This window comes from Mesitornis unicolor, unplaced genomic scaffold (genome assembly GCF_000695765.1).
Source record: "Mesitornis unicolor isolate BGI_N332 unplaced genomic scaffold, ASM69576v1 scaffold37690, whole genome shotgun sequence".
Lineage (NCBI taxonomy): Eukaryota > Metazoa > Chordata > Aves > Mesitornithiformes > Mesitornithidae > Mesitornis > Mesitornis unicolor.
This window is the reverse complement of record NW_010156918.1, coordinates 16,563-31,975: the sequence shown is the minus strand read 5'-3', so window position 1 is coordinate 31,975 and position 15,413 is coordinate 16,563. Positions and strand designations below refer to the sequence as shown.

Genomic DNA, 15,413 nt, shown 5'->3' with positions numbered 1-15,413 from the left:
CTGCTCACTGGGATGGCTGGCGACTAGGGAGTCACCTGCTGAATCTCACCCTTGGTTTCCAAGACTAGTAATGCGGCATGTTTTCCTCACCCACAGGATATAAGTGCTATGTTAATGATGATAGATGTCCACCCAGGAGACACAGTTTTGGAAACTGGCAGCGGGTCTGGTGCTATGAGCTTGTTTCTGTCAAGAGCAGGTGAGAACCTGGCTTTAGAAAAAGTAAAAGCAGCGCAATTCCCTTGTGACACGTTGCCTTTCCTTTGGCCAGATACTTATGGTCAGTTGTTACAAGTTTTGCTGCAGTTGACATGTTCATTTATAATTTGTTGACTTAAAGGAAAATTACATCTGTGATAGAGCTAGTGCAGGGACTGCACAGCGTTCTAACTGTATTTTGACAGCCATAGTACAGAGGGTTACTGAAGGCCCTGCAGAAAGCTGAGTTTCAGTCATCATTATTGTTGGCTTTGGCTTCACCATACTAAGGTCTTTCTCCAATCTCTTACCTTTCTCAGTTTCTTTATCTTGATGGACCGTTTGAATAATCAGATTGCAGAGTACCAGTGAAAATGCTTATGTGGACACGCACTGTTATGTTTTCATGTTATGGCTACCCTGGTTTGATCTAGGTCTCAGTGCTCTCAAAGACAGAGCGCCTTTGCACTTAGCAGTGTGAGTGAGAGTGAAACCTCACCCTTCAGCTTCATTTCATCTGTGAGTATCCTGTTAGCGGGCCACATTTCAGTATGATTTGATTTATGGGCTCCTGATAGAACACCTTCCTTAAGGAAACTAAAGAAAAAGAAAAAAAACCAAAACATCCAAACCAAACCCCCCACAGTTGTTTGCTGTAATTGCTTTTGCATGCACCTGAAAAATAAAGCACCATTTGAATTTAGTTTTAAATGGTGTGGGAGGATTTTTAAAAATGTATTTCTGCTATTGCAGAACGCTCTCCTCTGCAATATTAAAAGACTTCTGAGTGTAAAGACAGGAACCTCATCGTGGATTATCCTGAATTGATACAGCGGGAAAGCATGAGTTGAATATCCTGAAGGCTTTTATGCTCAAAGAGAGGGTTTGTGGGCAACCCACCATCAGAGTAACTGAATACCTGAGGGTGCCAGCAGTGGTCACTGAACCTGAGAAACACCCCTGTATCCTGAGGTACTGTGAAACCTCAGCACTAACATTTCTTTTTCACTATTTCCTGATGTGTGTTATAAAGCACTGTTAGAGACTATGCTGTCTTTGTAAAATGTCTACAGTTTGGGCAGCCTTTGTGATTATTCAACAGTTCGAGACAGAAAATATTTCAGTACTCACAGCCAGCCAAGTGTCTGTGAGAGGTGGTGCTTCCTCTTACACTTGTGAGGGAGACTAACTGAGCAGAACAGCTGCTAGTTTTGTTCAAGTCCATTAAATAACCTTAGAACTTGAAGGCAGCAAATCAGTTTTCTCTTACTGCTCCCACGTAGAAATATCTGCTGTCCCTTGGCACAGCTCCAGGAAAAAGAAAAGGTCTTTTTAGAAGCGTGAGTTTTTCTGAGGAGGTTTCACAGAATCATAGAATGCCAGGTTGGAAGAGACCACAAGGATCATCTACTTCTTGGTAGCCACCCTTTATGTACTGGTACATGATGATAAGGTCTGTCCTAAGCCTTTTCTTCCCAAGGCTGAACAGGTACAGTTTTGTCAGCTTTTCTTCATACGGCAGGTCTTCCAGTCCTCTGATCATCCTCATGGCCCTTCTCTGAACCCTTTCCAACCTGTCCGCATGTTTTTTGTATAGCAGGGGCCAAAATTGGACACAGTACTCAAGGTGTGATCTGACTAGTGCTGAGCAGTATTCAGCAAGTATGTTAAGTATGTTACCAATGCCGTCACTCCAAAACTGCTCTGGGATGCCAGGTCATACTGCTGAGGATAATACAGAATCCTAGAATGGTTTTGGTTGGAAAAGAACTTTAAGCCAGCCCTAAGTCCACCACTGGACCATGTCCCTAAGCACGACATCTACTCATCTTTTAAACACCTTCAGAGATCGTGACTATACCACCTCCCTGGGCAGCCTGTTCCTGTGCTTGACAAGCCTTACAGTAAAGAAATTCTTCCTAATATCCAACCTAAACCTCCCCTGGCGCAACTTGAGGCCGTTACCCCTTGTCCTGTCAGTACCAGTAAGCCATTTCATACTTCTATATCAGCACGTACAAAACAGTTTTTAATTAGTTTTATACTAAAAAACCTATTATTTTCAGTTTGGTTTTGGTCAAAAATGCCATCATTAGTCTCTGATTACAAACCATCAACTTACAGAAAAAAATATTTTACCTACGGTTGGTAGATATGGGTGAAGCTAAAAAATGTCCAAGAATGTAATATTTCAGTGTAGCCATGGTTATCAAAAGGGGGAGATTTTTAAGTGGAAGTAGCTACAATGTAAGCATAATAAACAATACCGCCACATAAATATTAAAGCATCAGAGATGAAGACAAATGATGCAGCAGCGGTACAAACCAGGTACATTCTGGTACAAACCAGAATGCTGAGATCCATCAGGAACTTAAAATTGGTGAGGGCATCTGAGCAGCAGCAAAGGGAATCTGGAGGGTCCCCAGTTGAGACAAACAGAGCAGTTTGTTATTTTAGCTGCAGTAATGTCAATCTGACATACTAATTCAGTTGAAAATGCTTCTTTTAATAATCAGCCATTAAATACTGCCCCAAGATCACTCAGCTGTGTGTGGTGTTGATATACATTGAGCCTAGTTTTTTAGGTCAGCAGTTGCAGCTCTGCTTCCTCTCCCTCTTTCTGCAATAAAGTAGGTTTTTTGGTAGTTCCATGATAGGCTTTTGAAGACAGTATCAGATTATCCTCAAAGCAACTGTTGCTGCTGTGGGAGCTAGAAGCTGAAAAACAGAAGCCGAAAGTCAGCACTTGTGCTCTCTCATTTGGAAAAAGTTCCATCTGATCACTTTAACCTAGCTGTAACCGTGACAAGTCTGCAAAGTCCTTGGCATCTCCAGACTGTTAACCCTATCCATGGGAAGAAAGCAGTTCATTTGTATCTTGAGGAGGAGAAAGCTATGAGATTGTACTGCTATTTTCAAATTTGTTGAACTTAAATTGGCCCCAAATACGGACAGTGTTAGTCACAGCTTAACAATTTGACGCTGACCCAGAAACAAATAGATTTGATTTTCTCTTTCCTAATAGTGGCTAATTTTGCCACCATTTAATACAGTGATGCCCAACAAGAAAAACAGCTACTATACAGGTAAATGCTGTAATTTAATGTACCATTACCAAGGTCCATGGGAGTATTTAATTTCCAAAATTCTCATTGATTTAACAGATTTCCTTAATCTCCTCTCTCGTGTTACTCTCATTTTATGTTGTATTTTCCATTCCTCCTTTAATCTTTCCCAGAAACTACTGATGTGCAACAGGACAAAGTTAAGACTCTTAAGAATGTGGCATTTGCCATGACTTTAGGGTCTCTGAGAACTGGAAAATATGATGTATGCAAATTCGACATACTGCAGCATCATAATAATGAAGAGTTTTGCCTAGCTACTTTAACTCTTTGTCCTAATTTTTCGAGAATGCAATTTCAAAAGCAGGAAATTTCTGGAATGAGCAAAGAAAGGAATAAGACCGCCCCCAGTGTGAACAATTTTATTCTTCCAATTCCAAACTGATAATATCGAGTAATAAGGAGTTGATGCTGCGATTCTACAACTGTTCTAAGATGACCAAAGGTGACACTGCTGAAACCCTTCCCTCCTTTTATGTTGGCATTGACCTCTGTCTGATCCAGGGTGAGATCAATCAGGGAGAGACTTCCGGGAAACCCATTCCTTCTTTTGTTACATTTTCTGAATGGATTCACAGTGGGATCACACAGGTGAGGGAAGGAGCCTGGCAACTCCAACCTAAAATGGCTTTAAAAGTCACTGAGCTGCTGATGGCTAAAAGCCCATTAAAAAGTAGCAAGGAGAAAGAGACACTGATGGTGTGATAGGTTTGAGAAATCAGAATAATACAAGAACAGAGTACAGCAATGCACACGCTGGTGTCTGTGCCTAGATTGCCTTGCAACATTTCCTTTATAAAGAACATTGTGTATACAACACATACGGTAAATTATATATTACAGCTCTAGACAATAACAAGAAAACAGCACAAGCTTGTGTAAATCAGAGTACACTTGAAAACTTGTCTAAGGGGCTGAGATCAGGTATGGGGGTATTCTTAGCCTTTCCCCAACCTTAAGAAGGGACAGGTGGAGAAAGAACTATGCATGGAAAACGGTAAACCTTTGTAAAAATGAGGATTGTCAAAAAAGTTTAACACCAGCAGTTTCAAATCTTGCCAACAAAAGAAGCAGTCACAATCCATCAGCTTTATAGCATCTGTGAGTAGTGGCCAGTGGCAGCTCTCTCAGCTGGTACTGCTGGATGCTGTAGCAGAATCAACGTAGACTGATAGGGCCACAGATGCTCAAGTCATCTTTTGCTGCAGGAGTTACTTTGGGTTAGTGACAGTTTGTAATATAACTATGCTTCATTTAATCGATGGATTGATAGATTTCAGTCTGTAAAAGAACTAACCTAGCACTTTATCTGCATATATGGGTTTAATGTAAATAAAAAATAAACTGTAATTGATTGTTTCATATGTGAATATTTACTAAAGTGAAGTTGAGATTTAAAGGTGTACTTCTGTCATTTGCTATGCTACTTTTTTTCTAAATTCTTTATTATGTGGGGGAAAGTAACAAGTATGGTATCTTTTGTTTGTTTTCAGTTGGGCCCAAAGGACGTGTTATAAGTTATGAAATCAGAGATGATCATCATAATTTAGCTAAGAAGAATTACAGGCACTGGCGTGCTGCATGGGAAATAGGACATATGGTAGAGTGGCCAGATAATGTGGATTTCATTCTTAAAGACATTTTGACAGCTGCTGTGGATATGAAATCTGTAACACTTGATGCAGTAAGTCCAAGAAATCCCCCCATTTGACATTTCTGCATAAATTGAAACCTCTAGTGCTCAAACTCACAATGGGATTACCATCTCTAATTTAACATGAGAAAATACTTTCAGATCCTCATCAATGGAACGAAACGTTGTGATTTTTCTTGTTGGATTACAGGTGTTTTCAAGGTTTCAGTTAGAGTTCCCAAATGAAAGAGTGATGTGGCTGCAGTGCAGAAATACTACAATTAATCACTACTGTCTTGCAAGCAAAGACAAACCTACTTTCTTGTATTTTGGAGAAATTTATATTTTTGTATCTAAGGCATATATTTGAAACATAAAGAAAACTACATAAGCTTACTGAAAATACACATATGTGCACACTTTGCTATCGGCTATATAGAACGCACAATGTAGCAAAGGGCTAAGTTAGAGTAAGGAAGGCTATTGCTTGCTCTCCTGTCCTGCTTTTTATAACCAGATTTTGTGAAGGGAGGTGTGCTGGGGAAAACAGCTAGATGTTAACCACTCTTCCATGTAAAGCAGACAAACTACCTGCAGTAAAGCTTTAGACAAACAACAATTGTGTTAAAGAGTTTGAGCAAAGAAATAAAATATATAGCATAAAAATATCATTTTTCAAACTTTAAAGGTACCAGTGCACTGGAAGGATCAGATATTGCATATCCCATTGTTTTACAGTTTGAATAGTTTTCTAGCAGAAGATGGATAAATTGCCAAAGACAGAAGTTTTCTAAATCTTGAAACAAACAGGAAGTTAGACATTGAGACTGTAGAGTGATCTTTTAATGATAAAGATGCACTTGAACATTTGGGTTTTTAACATTTGAAACTAAGTATCCAAAAGCATTAGTAAATGTAGCCTTCTAAAAGTTTTTATTAATGTAAACATTATGGAATTTAATTAGTAGGAGGTTTAACATTAACACAGGACTACTGCTCTAGTGAAATGCTACTTGCTGTTTTAATAGAAATTCGTTTGGAAGTAGCAAGGACTTTGTTTTGTAAATGTACGGATATCAGGTTTCTCTAAGGTCTTAAGAGGCAAAACCTTTCATGGTTTGTGATTACATACTGCTGTTCTATGAATTCATTTTCCATAAATAAACTTTTTTTTTTTAAGCATTGTTGTTATGGAAAAAAATTATAGACATAGTAATATTTACTGGGAGAACATGTGTCTTTATCCTGCAGGTAGTTCTGGATATGCTTGACCCTCAGTCTGCTCTGCCTGTTGTACAGCCAAGTCTGAAACAAGGTGGTGTGTGCGCTGTGTATTTAGCAAAGTAAGTATTTATTTCTGGCACATACACATTTATTCAGGCATTGCCTGACATTGTTATAAAACCAAACATCTTTTAAAATATATATCTGACATTAAATAAATGTTTGAAAAATTATTTTTTTTTCTTCACGTAATGTTTTTTAAGGAGTGGCACTCAGTGTAAATTACACTCAGCCAAATCCTTTTGCCTTTCCTTTGGGAATGTTCTCATTATGGTCAGTGGAAGTTTTCACTTGATGACATCCTTACAATAACTGTACTGTTTTCCAATTTGGTAGTCAGGTTGCTAGCTCCTTTACACTAAAATTGAAGGACTCTTGTAACCTCAAAAGTAAAAAATGTGACAAAGGCAGTAGAATTGACATTAGCAGTGTATCGTTTGAGTTTTCAAAATACTACTTTATCCTTTACATTTTTTCAAAAGCATCACACAGGTTATTGACCTTTTAGACAGAATATGGACCTGCAAGCTCCCTTTTTTGTGTGAAAGGATCATGGAGGTAACTCATAGAAACTGGTCAGTACACCGTGCTAAAATCAAGAACTGCAAATCAAGCCAAGTGGTGGAAACTCAAGAAAATACTGAAGAACCACCTCAACAGGAATACAAAGAAATCCACATTGAGGATCAAGTAGTTCTTAAAGAAAGTGCATACAATGGTAAGAACATTACAGCTGTTGAGAAATCCTGTTACTGCCATTTGATAATCCAAGGATACAAGAAAGGCAAAGTTTGTAGGAAGAGGCAGTATTTTTTATGTCAGCTGAGATTGTTGTGAAAAATAGACAAGCTTTTGGATAGCCTAGACCTTGTCTGATTTGAAAAAGAACATATTAATGGTTATTTAATTTTAAATATTTTATTACAAATCTGGACAACAATAAATTGCAACTTGCAAGTAAAGAATGAGTGCCCTTCTACTACTGTTTTAAAATTTATTTATTTTTTTCTTCCTTCTATAAAATTCAGTCCCCTATACTTGCCCTGTGGCTGCTTCCATAGTAAAGCAAAGAGGTCTGAATGTACTGATAGGTGACAACAAAGCAGTTTAACAGAAGCAAAATGAAAATATGTCAGAGATAAATAATCCATGTGCATTGGCAATTGCTGACTGCATGTATGATTAAAACTCATTGGAAATATTTTTTTTTAATTTACTTCTCACAGAATCACTTTCTGTTGATGCTGAAACATACTGCTCGGTGCCTTACGTTGCCAAACCATCTTATTTGCAGGATGCTCATTCAGGTGAGATGCTTGGAATTTATTTATTTATTTACCATAAATGTTTAGTGGTATTTTATTTTCAAAAATACTGTCTTTTTGTACTAGCATTTGACATGTTACTATATCATTAAATCATAAAACTTATAATCATTGTATATTGAAATACTGAAGTAGTAACTTGTTTTGTTTTTTTAATTAGCATTCCTTACCAAGCTGAGAAAGTTTCGACCACTGGTTTCTTGATGCTGCTGAGAAACTGTTAGCTGCTAATTTGAATATTGTATCAGGATAAAATAAAATATTAAAAAGTAGCTGCTACATTTTGCAAGTTGTGTAACTTTTAAGCAATGACTGCTTTGATTTCTACTGCTTGTAAAGTTTGAAAACCCACCTGCTATTTAAAGGGAAAAGTTTTAACAGAATCGTCAAGAATGGTGATGGAACACAGATTGCTCCAAAAAACACACAGTGTATTTCTGTCTCATCAGGTGTATTTCATTCTTCATTGCTTGTAAACTAATCCATGGATTTGTCTTTGTTTAAGGTGTTATCTCTTCTTCTTTTTCTGGACAGGCTCTGACAGTCTAGGAGAAATAAGGAGAAAAAAAAATGAGTAAGAAAATAATGAATCAAAGTCTGCCCTTTGAAATGCAAAGTGAAGCAGCTTCTGATTTCACTGGCTACCAGCTGGTGGTTATCAGTTTCTTTAAGAACAATGTTCTTAAAGCACAACTGTAAGAAACTGAAATTCACTGAATTTGTTCTCTTGATAAAGCTGTGCTTATTTCAAGAAAAAGACCAGTTGTTGACATGTACAGCTTTGGTTCACTTCCAGCACCCATGCTGAAAGCTGCCTGGTTATTTGTGAACTTTGCTATATATAAAGCATTCTCAGATGGTCAAAAAAACCCCTTTTTTTCTGACTTCTGTCAGATATGAAGAACAAGATCTCTCAAGTAAAAATAGATTTAAAATTAAGTCTTTTAGGGTCTCAGGTGCATCTCCACATAAGCAGGTGGTGATGTTTAACAAATTTATTAAATAACATGTTGTAGCCACCTGACTTGTTCTGTATCTCAAGGAAGATTCAAATGCCAAATTTTTCAAAGTTGAGGGATCCCTTGAGAATCACAGTTGTACTGAAGCTGTCAAAAGTGCAATCCTGCTATAGTAGTGAAAATTTGGATATTAGTGAGAACATATGCAAATAAAAAATAGAGCTATAAATAACTGTGATCCTATTAAATAAGTATACTAGAACTTTGCAGCAGCTAAACACTTGAAAGTATCTTTGCAGAACTGAGGCCTTATACAGCTCCCTCAGGAAGTTTACATCTCAAGTGTGTTCCACTCAATAATAAATTAAATGAGTGTTTGCCCCATAACTGTCATATGTAATAGAGGCTTCTCATACAAAGGCTCAGGCTTCTATTTTAAGTAGAGTAACATTCAGTTACATAAAGTAATTTGCACAATAAACTCTTGTATTGTTCTCCACTCATGCCCCAGTCTTAAAATGGAACCTTGTATAAACTCTGTCAATGATTGTGATACAGTTAAGGGAAAATGTGAATTGTGATTTAACATAGGTCCAAACTGATGACAGCAACTGAGCAGCCTGCCCTTTCTACAAACAGTGCTCTCAACAAGAACACTTTAACGCACATAGCTCACACTTTTAACTCATGTGAGACACACTGATATTTTTACTGTTGCTTCTAGCAAATCCTAAGTGTTTAAAGTACGATTCTCAATTGAATTTGTAAAGCAGGAATAATAATAAATGCCTAAATAGACTGGAACACAACCCAAAATCTACCATAGTAGATGAAGGTAATTTGAAGAGACTCTGAATATAAAGCAGCTGGTACTTCCAAGGAGTTCAAGAGACAAGATGTGAAAATGAAACCATGACAGCATAAGCATGGTTCTGTCAAGGGAACTGTATTTGTAATAGAGATGTCTGTTCACACGGAGAGTTCATGTCTTGTCATATGACCAAGGACACAGCAGTCCCTACAGTAGTCTAAAGAGTAAATACGGCCTCAGTTGCCTAAATTAATTGACAGTTATTTGCAGTATTAAACCATACCTTGGCCATAACAAAAAGGAGAGTCAACAAGCATTTTTTCAGTTGGAAAGGTGGCCTTCGAATTCTGGGATGAGTCTAATTCCATCATCTCCAGAGTGCCAGTAGATGAGGAGGAAGATGATGATAATCCTAATCGTGCAAATCTTCCTTTCTTACCACAAAGCAGGCAGTCTATAGGAGTAGCACTAGGTCCTCGGGGCAGCTGTACTTCATCATTGTTGTAGTTTCTCACAACTCTGCTGTGGTGAATAGAACGTTCTCGCTGCCATATATAATGTGTTGGAGCAATCGCCATCACCTACCAGAACAGCCATTACATTGGAAACCATAACGACAATGGGAAAACATACAGCTGAAAATGAGGGATCCAAGTCACTTAAGGCAGAGAGTACTAAGGAGCTGAAACGGCTGTCATCTATTATCTATCCACTTAAGTCTCACCAGGAAGTTTGCTACCTTAGGCATGAGTAAGTGAACCAGTTATGAACCACATGTGGAAATAACAGTTTCCAGCCTTGTACATTCATGTGCATCATCACAAATAACAGTTTATGCTTTGTATGTTGGACTGAAGATAGTGTCTTTTACTAACTACTAAAATCAAGCTTGGAGGGTGTGCTGGGAAAATCATTCTACACTTCCCTTCTTCCTTATACTTTTCCCATAAGCACCCAATCCCATCCCCAGAAATGGGATTCTAGAGGAAATGAGATTTTCTTTCCCACCAACTTAAGTAAACATTACATTCTTAGAACATGACACATTCCACCTGAAAAGTGAGGAATGCCTTTTTCCCTTCCTAATATGTGTGGAAAATCTAGGCTGTAACTCTTCATTAGTAGTAGAGAATGTTAAGTGTGTCCTGAGTTGGTTTTGGGTTTTGTTTTGTTTTAAATGTGGTTAAAAAAAACACCTGAAAAAGTTAACTGAAGTTACAGTATTAATTTTTAAGGGATTAAAATTTCAGTTGAGGTGCTGGAATTTTCATCTGAAGATTTTATAATCTGTAAACCAAACACACACACACACACACACACACACACACAATTATTTCTAAAATTAATTAAGTGAAACGATGGTAAATTTTAAACAAAAATATTTGCATAAAGCAGAAATATTCTAGTCAAAAACTTAACTTTTAACAGTAGTGCAATGCAAAATATTCTAGTTTACCTTAAAAGCGCGGTTTCAAAGAATGCGTTTTAAAGGCAGCAGGAAAAAAAAAATCATGGAGGATAAATGAACCATTACATTTTAGCTACGTCTTTTCTTTCTCGTGGGTTGTCTATGCACTTTAGGAAGAATTTGTATAGAGCTAGATTGTTAACTGGTATTAATTACTGTAGTTTCAGCACCTAAAATACTGAAACCCTCCCTACCTCTTCACAGCAGCGTCTGCTTACAATAGCCCTGTAGTCCATTCTACTCCATAGCTGATCTTTTAACTTTAAGAATTCAGGGAACAGTTTTCTCCAGGCTTTTCCCAAAGCCCATGGAAAAATGTCATACTTCGGTTCTTCATCATCTTCTTCAACTGTATTTGCCAGATACCTTCAAACATATATACGTTTGTGTCTGTAAAAGTTATTCAGCCTTAAATCACTGTATTAGTACAATTTCTAACATGAAAAGACAAAATACTAAATTAGTTATTTTTCCCAGTATTTTGAGAAAAACTAACAGGATACAGCCTTTCTCATGAGTACAGTATTTTCTTAATCAAAAAGTTTCGTGTGTATCCTTTGGGTAAATAAAAGCTTAAGCTAATATAAAAATTGCTTTACCCTAAAGTCTCCTAAATGGGTAGATAAGCAAGAACTAACATATCCTGACAGCTTTCTCCAAACTGGTGAGATACCGTTGCACTAAAATGAACAGTTTCTGACTGATTTTCTAAGTAAAGCTTAAAACTATCTTAAAAGATTTTAAACTTTACATTTTCTACTTTATGGATTTTAGCTATTCTTGGGAAATTATGTCGCTCACATTAAGTTAGCAGCAATCAACTAAATACAGGTCTACCTTCATGTATAAATGAAAACTTTACATTACTTTTTAAATGTCTGTATTTCTCCCTTCACTATGTGCTACTTTTGGTTCTAGGTCATCTTCTCAGACAACAGGAAAATAGTTACTTCCTCTGGATCCACCTGATATTAAACTTCTGTAAATCATACCTGAAAAAATTATGACTTTCAGTTTTCTCCCCAGTTTTCTCACTTGCTCCTAACCCAAATATTCTTTGTAGTCCTGGTCTCACCAGACCATTTGTCCCTTTAATCCTCTCGCTCTTCTGGCCTGGCATTTATCCCTTCAGTGGAGTCAGCCAGCTTTCTCCTCCATGCTCAGTGGATGCTACCCAGAACACCATTTACAGGAGAAGAAAGAGCAGTCTCTCCCATCCTACTGTGCAAATCAGAGCAGCTGAGAAGCGCTATTACAGAAAAAGATGACCTGAGCACTGTAACACTATGAAAGACAATGCTGAATCACTCTAGGTATAGCCAAATATGGAGAGATTATATAGGCTTGGTAAAGACAGATTCCTTATTGCATCTCTGTTTCAAAGTATAGAAATTTTAGAACTGTTCAAAAAAGTTCTCAGAAGTTCTCTAGCAGTAGTTTACAGTTGACTCAAGCCATGTTGACAGAGACTTTAGTAAAAAGTTCCTCCCACTTTTCACTACAAATGACTTAAAGGCTGGCAAAGATATAAAGTAGGGTCTTATAACAGGAAGTGTGAACAACATATATGTGTCATGTGTTGTCCCGCATTTATTTCTTGTAATGCTTAAAAAGGTTCACAGATTTCCAGTTTGGTAGGTAGAATGGCCACACTATGTATCACAAGACCAACACAAATGTCCCCTCACTGCTGCTCAAGCTTGTTCCACACTGGTGGTCGTCAGAGGAAGAATGTTGAATTTGCACTTTGTAGATTATGTTACTATACTTCATATAGAACCCAAACAACTACACACTCATTAAAGAAGTCTCATCATGTATCATAATTATCTATGGTATAAACAAAGGAATAAACTAATGCAAAGTTTATGCTAATAAAACCAGATAATTTAAAAGTACTTACAGAGCGACAAAGAAATTGATTCTGGTATGCTCACTTATTGTGAAGTTAGCCCTCTTGAAATAAACAAAAGTCATTGCCAGGAGATACTGTTTTAAAATGTAAAATGAAGTATCAATATATTATTTCAGTATATAATTTCCTAAAATGCTTTGCACATTTATCTTGCACCAAGATATTTTGATCATTTTTATCAATGAGGAAAGCATAAATTGAGTTTCTTGAAGCTTCCATACAAACACGTTAGGAAAAAAAGTATGGTCTATATTTGCATTACAGTATGAAGTGATTAAGGGCAGATTTTTCACTCAATATATGTTCTATTAGCTAAGAGGGAAATACACGTACCTTGTCTGCAATCTTACAGCAACAATCCATCCAAAGGAAGTCTTGGATTAGGTCATCATCTGCAATGAAAGAAAGCTGTAGCATTTCAAACACCAGAATTGTTTTTGTTAGGAAATATTTTTAAATAATAACAGATAGTCCTCTTATTAAACCAAATAAAAAGAAAGAAGCTAGACCCAGCAGTAGAGGACAGAGAAACTGGGGGGAGAAAGAAATTAGGTATGAAAAAAATTTTTCAAAAGAAGGAAAACTACCAGAAAGGCAAGGTGGAAGATTTAAGTGTCTGTGTTTCATTCGTTCTCAGTAATAGCACGTGAAGGTGAAAAAGCAGCAGTATTTTTTCTGTTTATGTAACTTCTTCCTGTGTTAAGTGGTTCCATCTACTAGCATAACGTTATTTCTAACTAGCCATAGACTGTTGCGATCCCTCCACCTTGATACCTGACAGCTTTTATAAGGCAACACTTGCTTGATGATCTGTGGTCAGTGTATCACTGTCTGTGAACATACACTACAACAGGATTACCGCAAAATCTCTGATTCACATCTGTGTTCAAGATTCAAATAGAAACCAAGTGTAATCTTCCACTACTACTTAATCTCTTCACTAAATTAAATAAATGCAAAAGTTGATATGAAAGAGACACAAATGCAAAAGAGATGCTACAACTCCTCAGATTTTTTTCTTCCCATTCCACTTCTCTTAAATGTTTATTCCCACAAAAAAATAACATATATATAAGACTGGGAATCCAGCCTTCTTTAAGCCTTGTGTAAAATAAGATGTACATTGTTTTACACGTATCTGCTAGAATATAAGAGAAAATAGAAAGGGAAATGATCATAAAAGGAAGTATACTACCTTGATTTACTTTGTAATTGGAAAAGATACTTTTCCTCAGTTTGGCAGCCCTTCTTGTATTTTTAATTTAAGTATTAAATATTTATACACTAAAATGTAGCAACAAAATATGTTTAGACAGACATGACCATTAGTATCTATATAAAATGCACTCCAGAAATTGAGTTTAGAAAACATACTTGCTTAATAGTTTTCTACTGTTCAGTCAATATATTGATTATCTATAATTATTAACCTACCAAATAATTTAAAGAAAGCTGTCATTTCCTGACGCTGAATAACTAGACATGGTCCCTTTGGACATTTATATTTATGACTAGGAACCTTTTTTTCACAATTTTCTTCATGGTCTTTAAAAGTAGGCCTCCTTAGTCTAATAAGGTTTTTTTTCTGATGTGATCTGGATGTACTTGATTTTACATGAACAGTGACGGTGGGAGGTGTCTGACACACCAGATTGCGTCTCATTTTGGTAAGTAAAACTTCCTGTTAAAAAAAAAAGAAGAAATTAACTACAAAAATAATCAGCTGGAGCAATAGTTCTCTATATTTCTTTTGTTCAAATGAAGCATTTTAGTAGAGCTTGTATGTCAGGTTATACAAAAATTAATTGTATCAGTACTAATTATCTAAGTCTTGTGCCCTAAGCTAACTATGTAGACTCCTTTAATTTAGTTCTCATTTGATAAAGTTCTTTTTCAGTGGAAGGAGCCTTCAATTTTTCTTTTTCAATTCAAAATTTTGAAAAATGGGAAAAAATCCTTTCCACAAGAAGTTGCTGTTTGTCGGATCCTCATCCTACACATCTATTTTGAACTACCAAAGAAACTCCTTTATTCCTCCCCTCCCATTTGTGACTGTGTATTTTTAAAAGAACATTAATAGAATTAATGCAACAAAACCGTCATTAAGCCATAGAACATTAAAGTCTTGAGCTCTTAATTTTTATAACATTTGGCTATAGCCGTTGGGAATACAAACTTATCCCTCAAGTAGGGCATACCCTGAAGGCACAACCAAGGAAACAAACCTGAGGTGTCTGTACCTGTAAAAATGAAGAAGACACTAAATGGAGTGTGAGGAAAGGTACTTTTAGAGAGGAGCAAATACATTTACTTCAGTAGGTCCGTCCACAGAGGTTCCTCTGAGGCCGGCTCACAGCAGCCTAACCGGCTCTCCAGCTCCTAATTAGCTGCCATATTTAAGAAAAAAACCAATAATTTCTAAAAAAAAATGCTATACCCCCTCAGTGATCACCTTCTGGCTTCCAGCAAGGAAGCCTGAACGCACCGCCCGGCCCTGCCTTGCCCGCCCTGCTCCTTTCCCCTCATCAGCCAGCCTCTCAAGCCACAGGCCCCGCCGCACCGCTCGAGATGGCGCCTTTCGCAGTCAATCGGAGCGCGCATAGCGGCCGCCTCAGCCAATCTGACGACGGGGCACGCCTACCTCCCCCGCCTTCCTTCTGCTGCTTGGGGGCGCTGGGGTGCGGGGGTCCCGCG

At 37.3% G+C, this 15,413-nt stretch overlaps 2 protein-coding genes across 2 annotated transcripts; one reads left to right on the top strand and one right to left on the bottom strand.

Moving 5' to 3' along the window:
- Nucleotides 1–63: 63 nt before the first annotated feature.
- Nucleotides 64–7,770, top strand: TRMT61B (tRNA methyltransferase 61 homolog B (S. cerevisiae); the record flags this gene model as incomplete). Its single annotated transcript, XM_010194889.1, has 6 exons — nt 64–199; nt 4,818–5,008; nt 6,209–6,300; nt 6,724–6,959; nt 7,468–7,548; nt 7,727–7,770. Coding segments are annotated over 6 exons (780 nt in total), but the record flags the coding sequence as incomplete, so codon positions are not given.
- A 273-nt stretch (nt 7,771–8,043) lies between these two features.
- SPDYA (speedy/RINGO cell cycle regulator family member A) lies at nt 8,044–14,382 on the bottom strand. Its single transcript, XM_010194868.1, has 6 exons — nt 14,154–14,382; nt 13,053–13,111; nt 12,708–12,793; nt 10,999–11,170; nt 9,620–9,917; nt 8,044–8,111 (listed from the first exon to the last, which is right to left on the bottom strand). Exons 1-6 carry the CDS (start codon nt 14,380–14,382, stop codon nt 8,044–8,046), a joined length of 912 nt encoding a protein of 303 aa, XP_010193170.1.
- Between the last annotated feature and the right edge of the window lie 1,031 nt (nt 14,383–15,413).

What these genes read in the sequence shown, in the direction of transcription:
- SPDYA (XM_010194868.1), bottom strand. Translation starts at nt 14,382, where the DNA reads ATGAGACGCAATCTGGTGTGTCAGACACCTCCCACCGTCACTGTTCAT. An exon ending in GCTGTAAGATTGCAGACAAG is followed by an intron (nt 12,794 to 13,052) that starts GTACGTGTATTT and finishes ATTTTAAAACAG; the next exon opens with TATCTCCTGGCAATGACTTT. An exon ending in ATCAATTTCTTTGTCGCTCT is followed by an intron (nt 11,171 to 12,707) that starts GTAAGTACTTTT and finishes ATATGTTTGAAG; the next exon opens with GTATCTGGCAAATACAGTTG.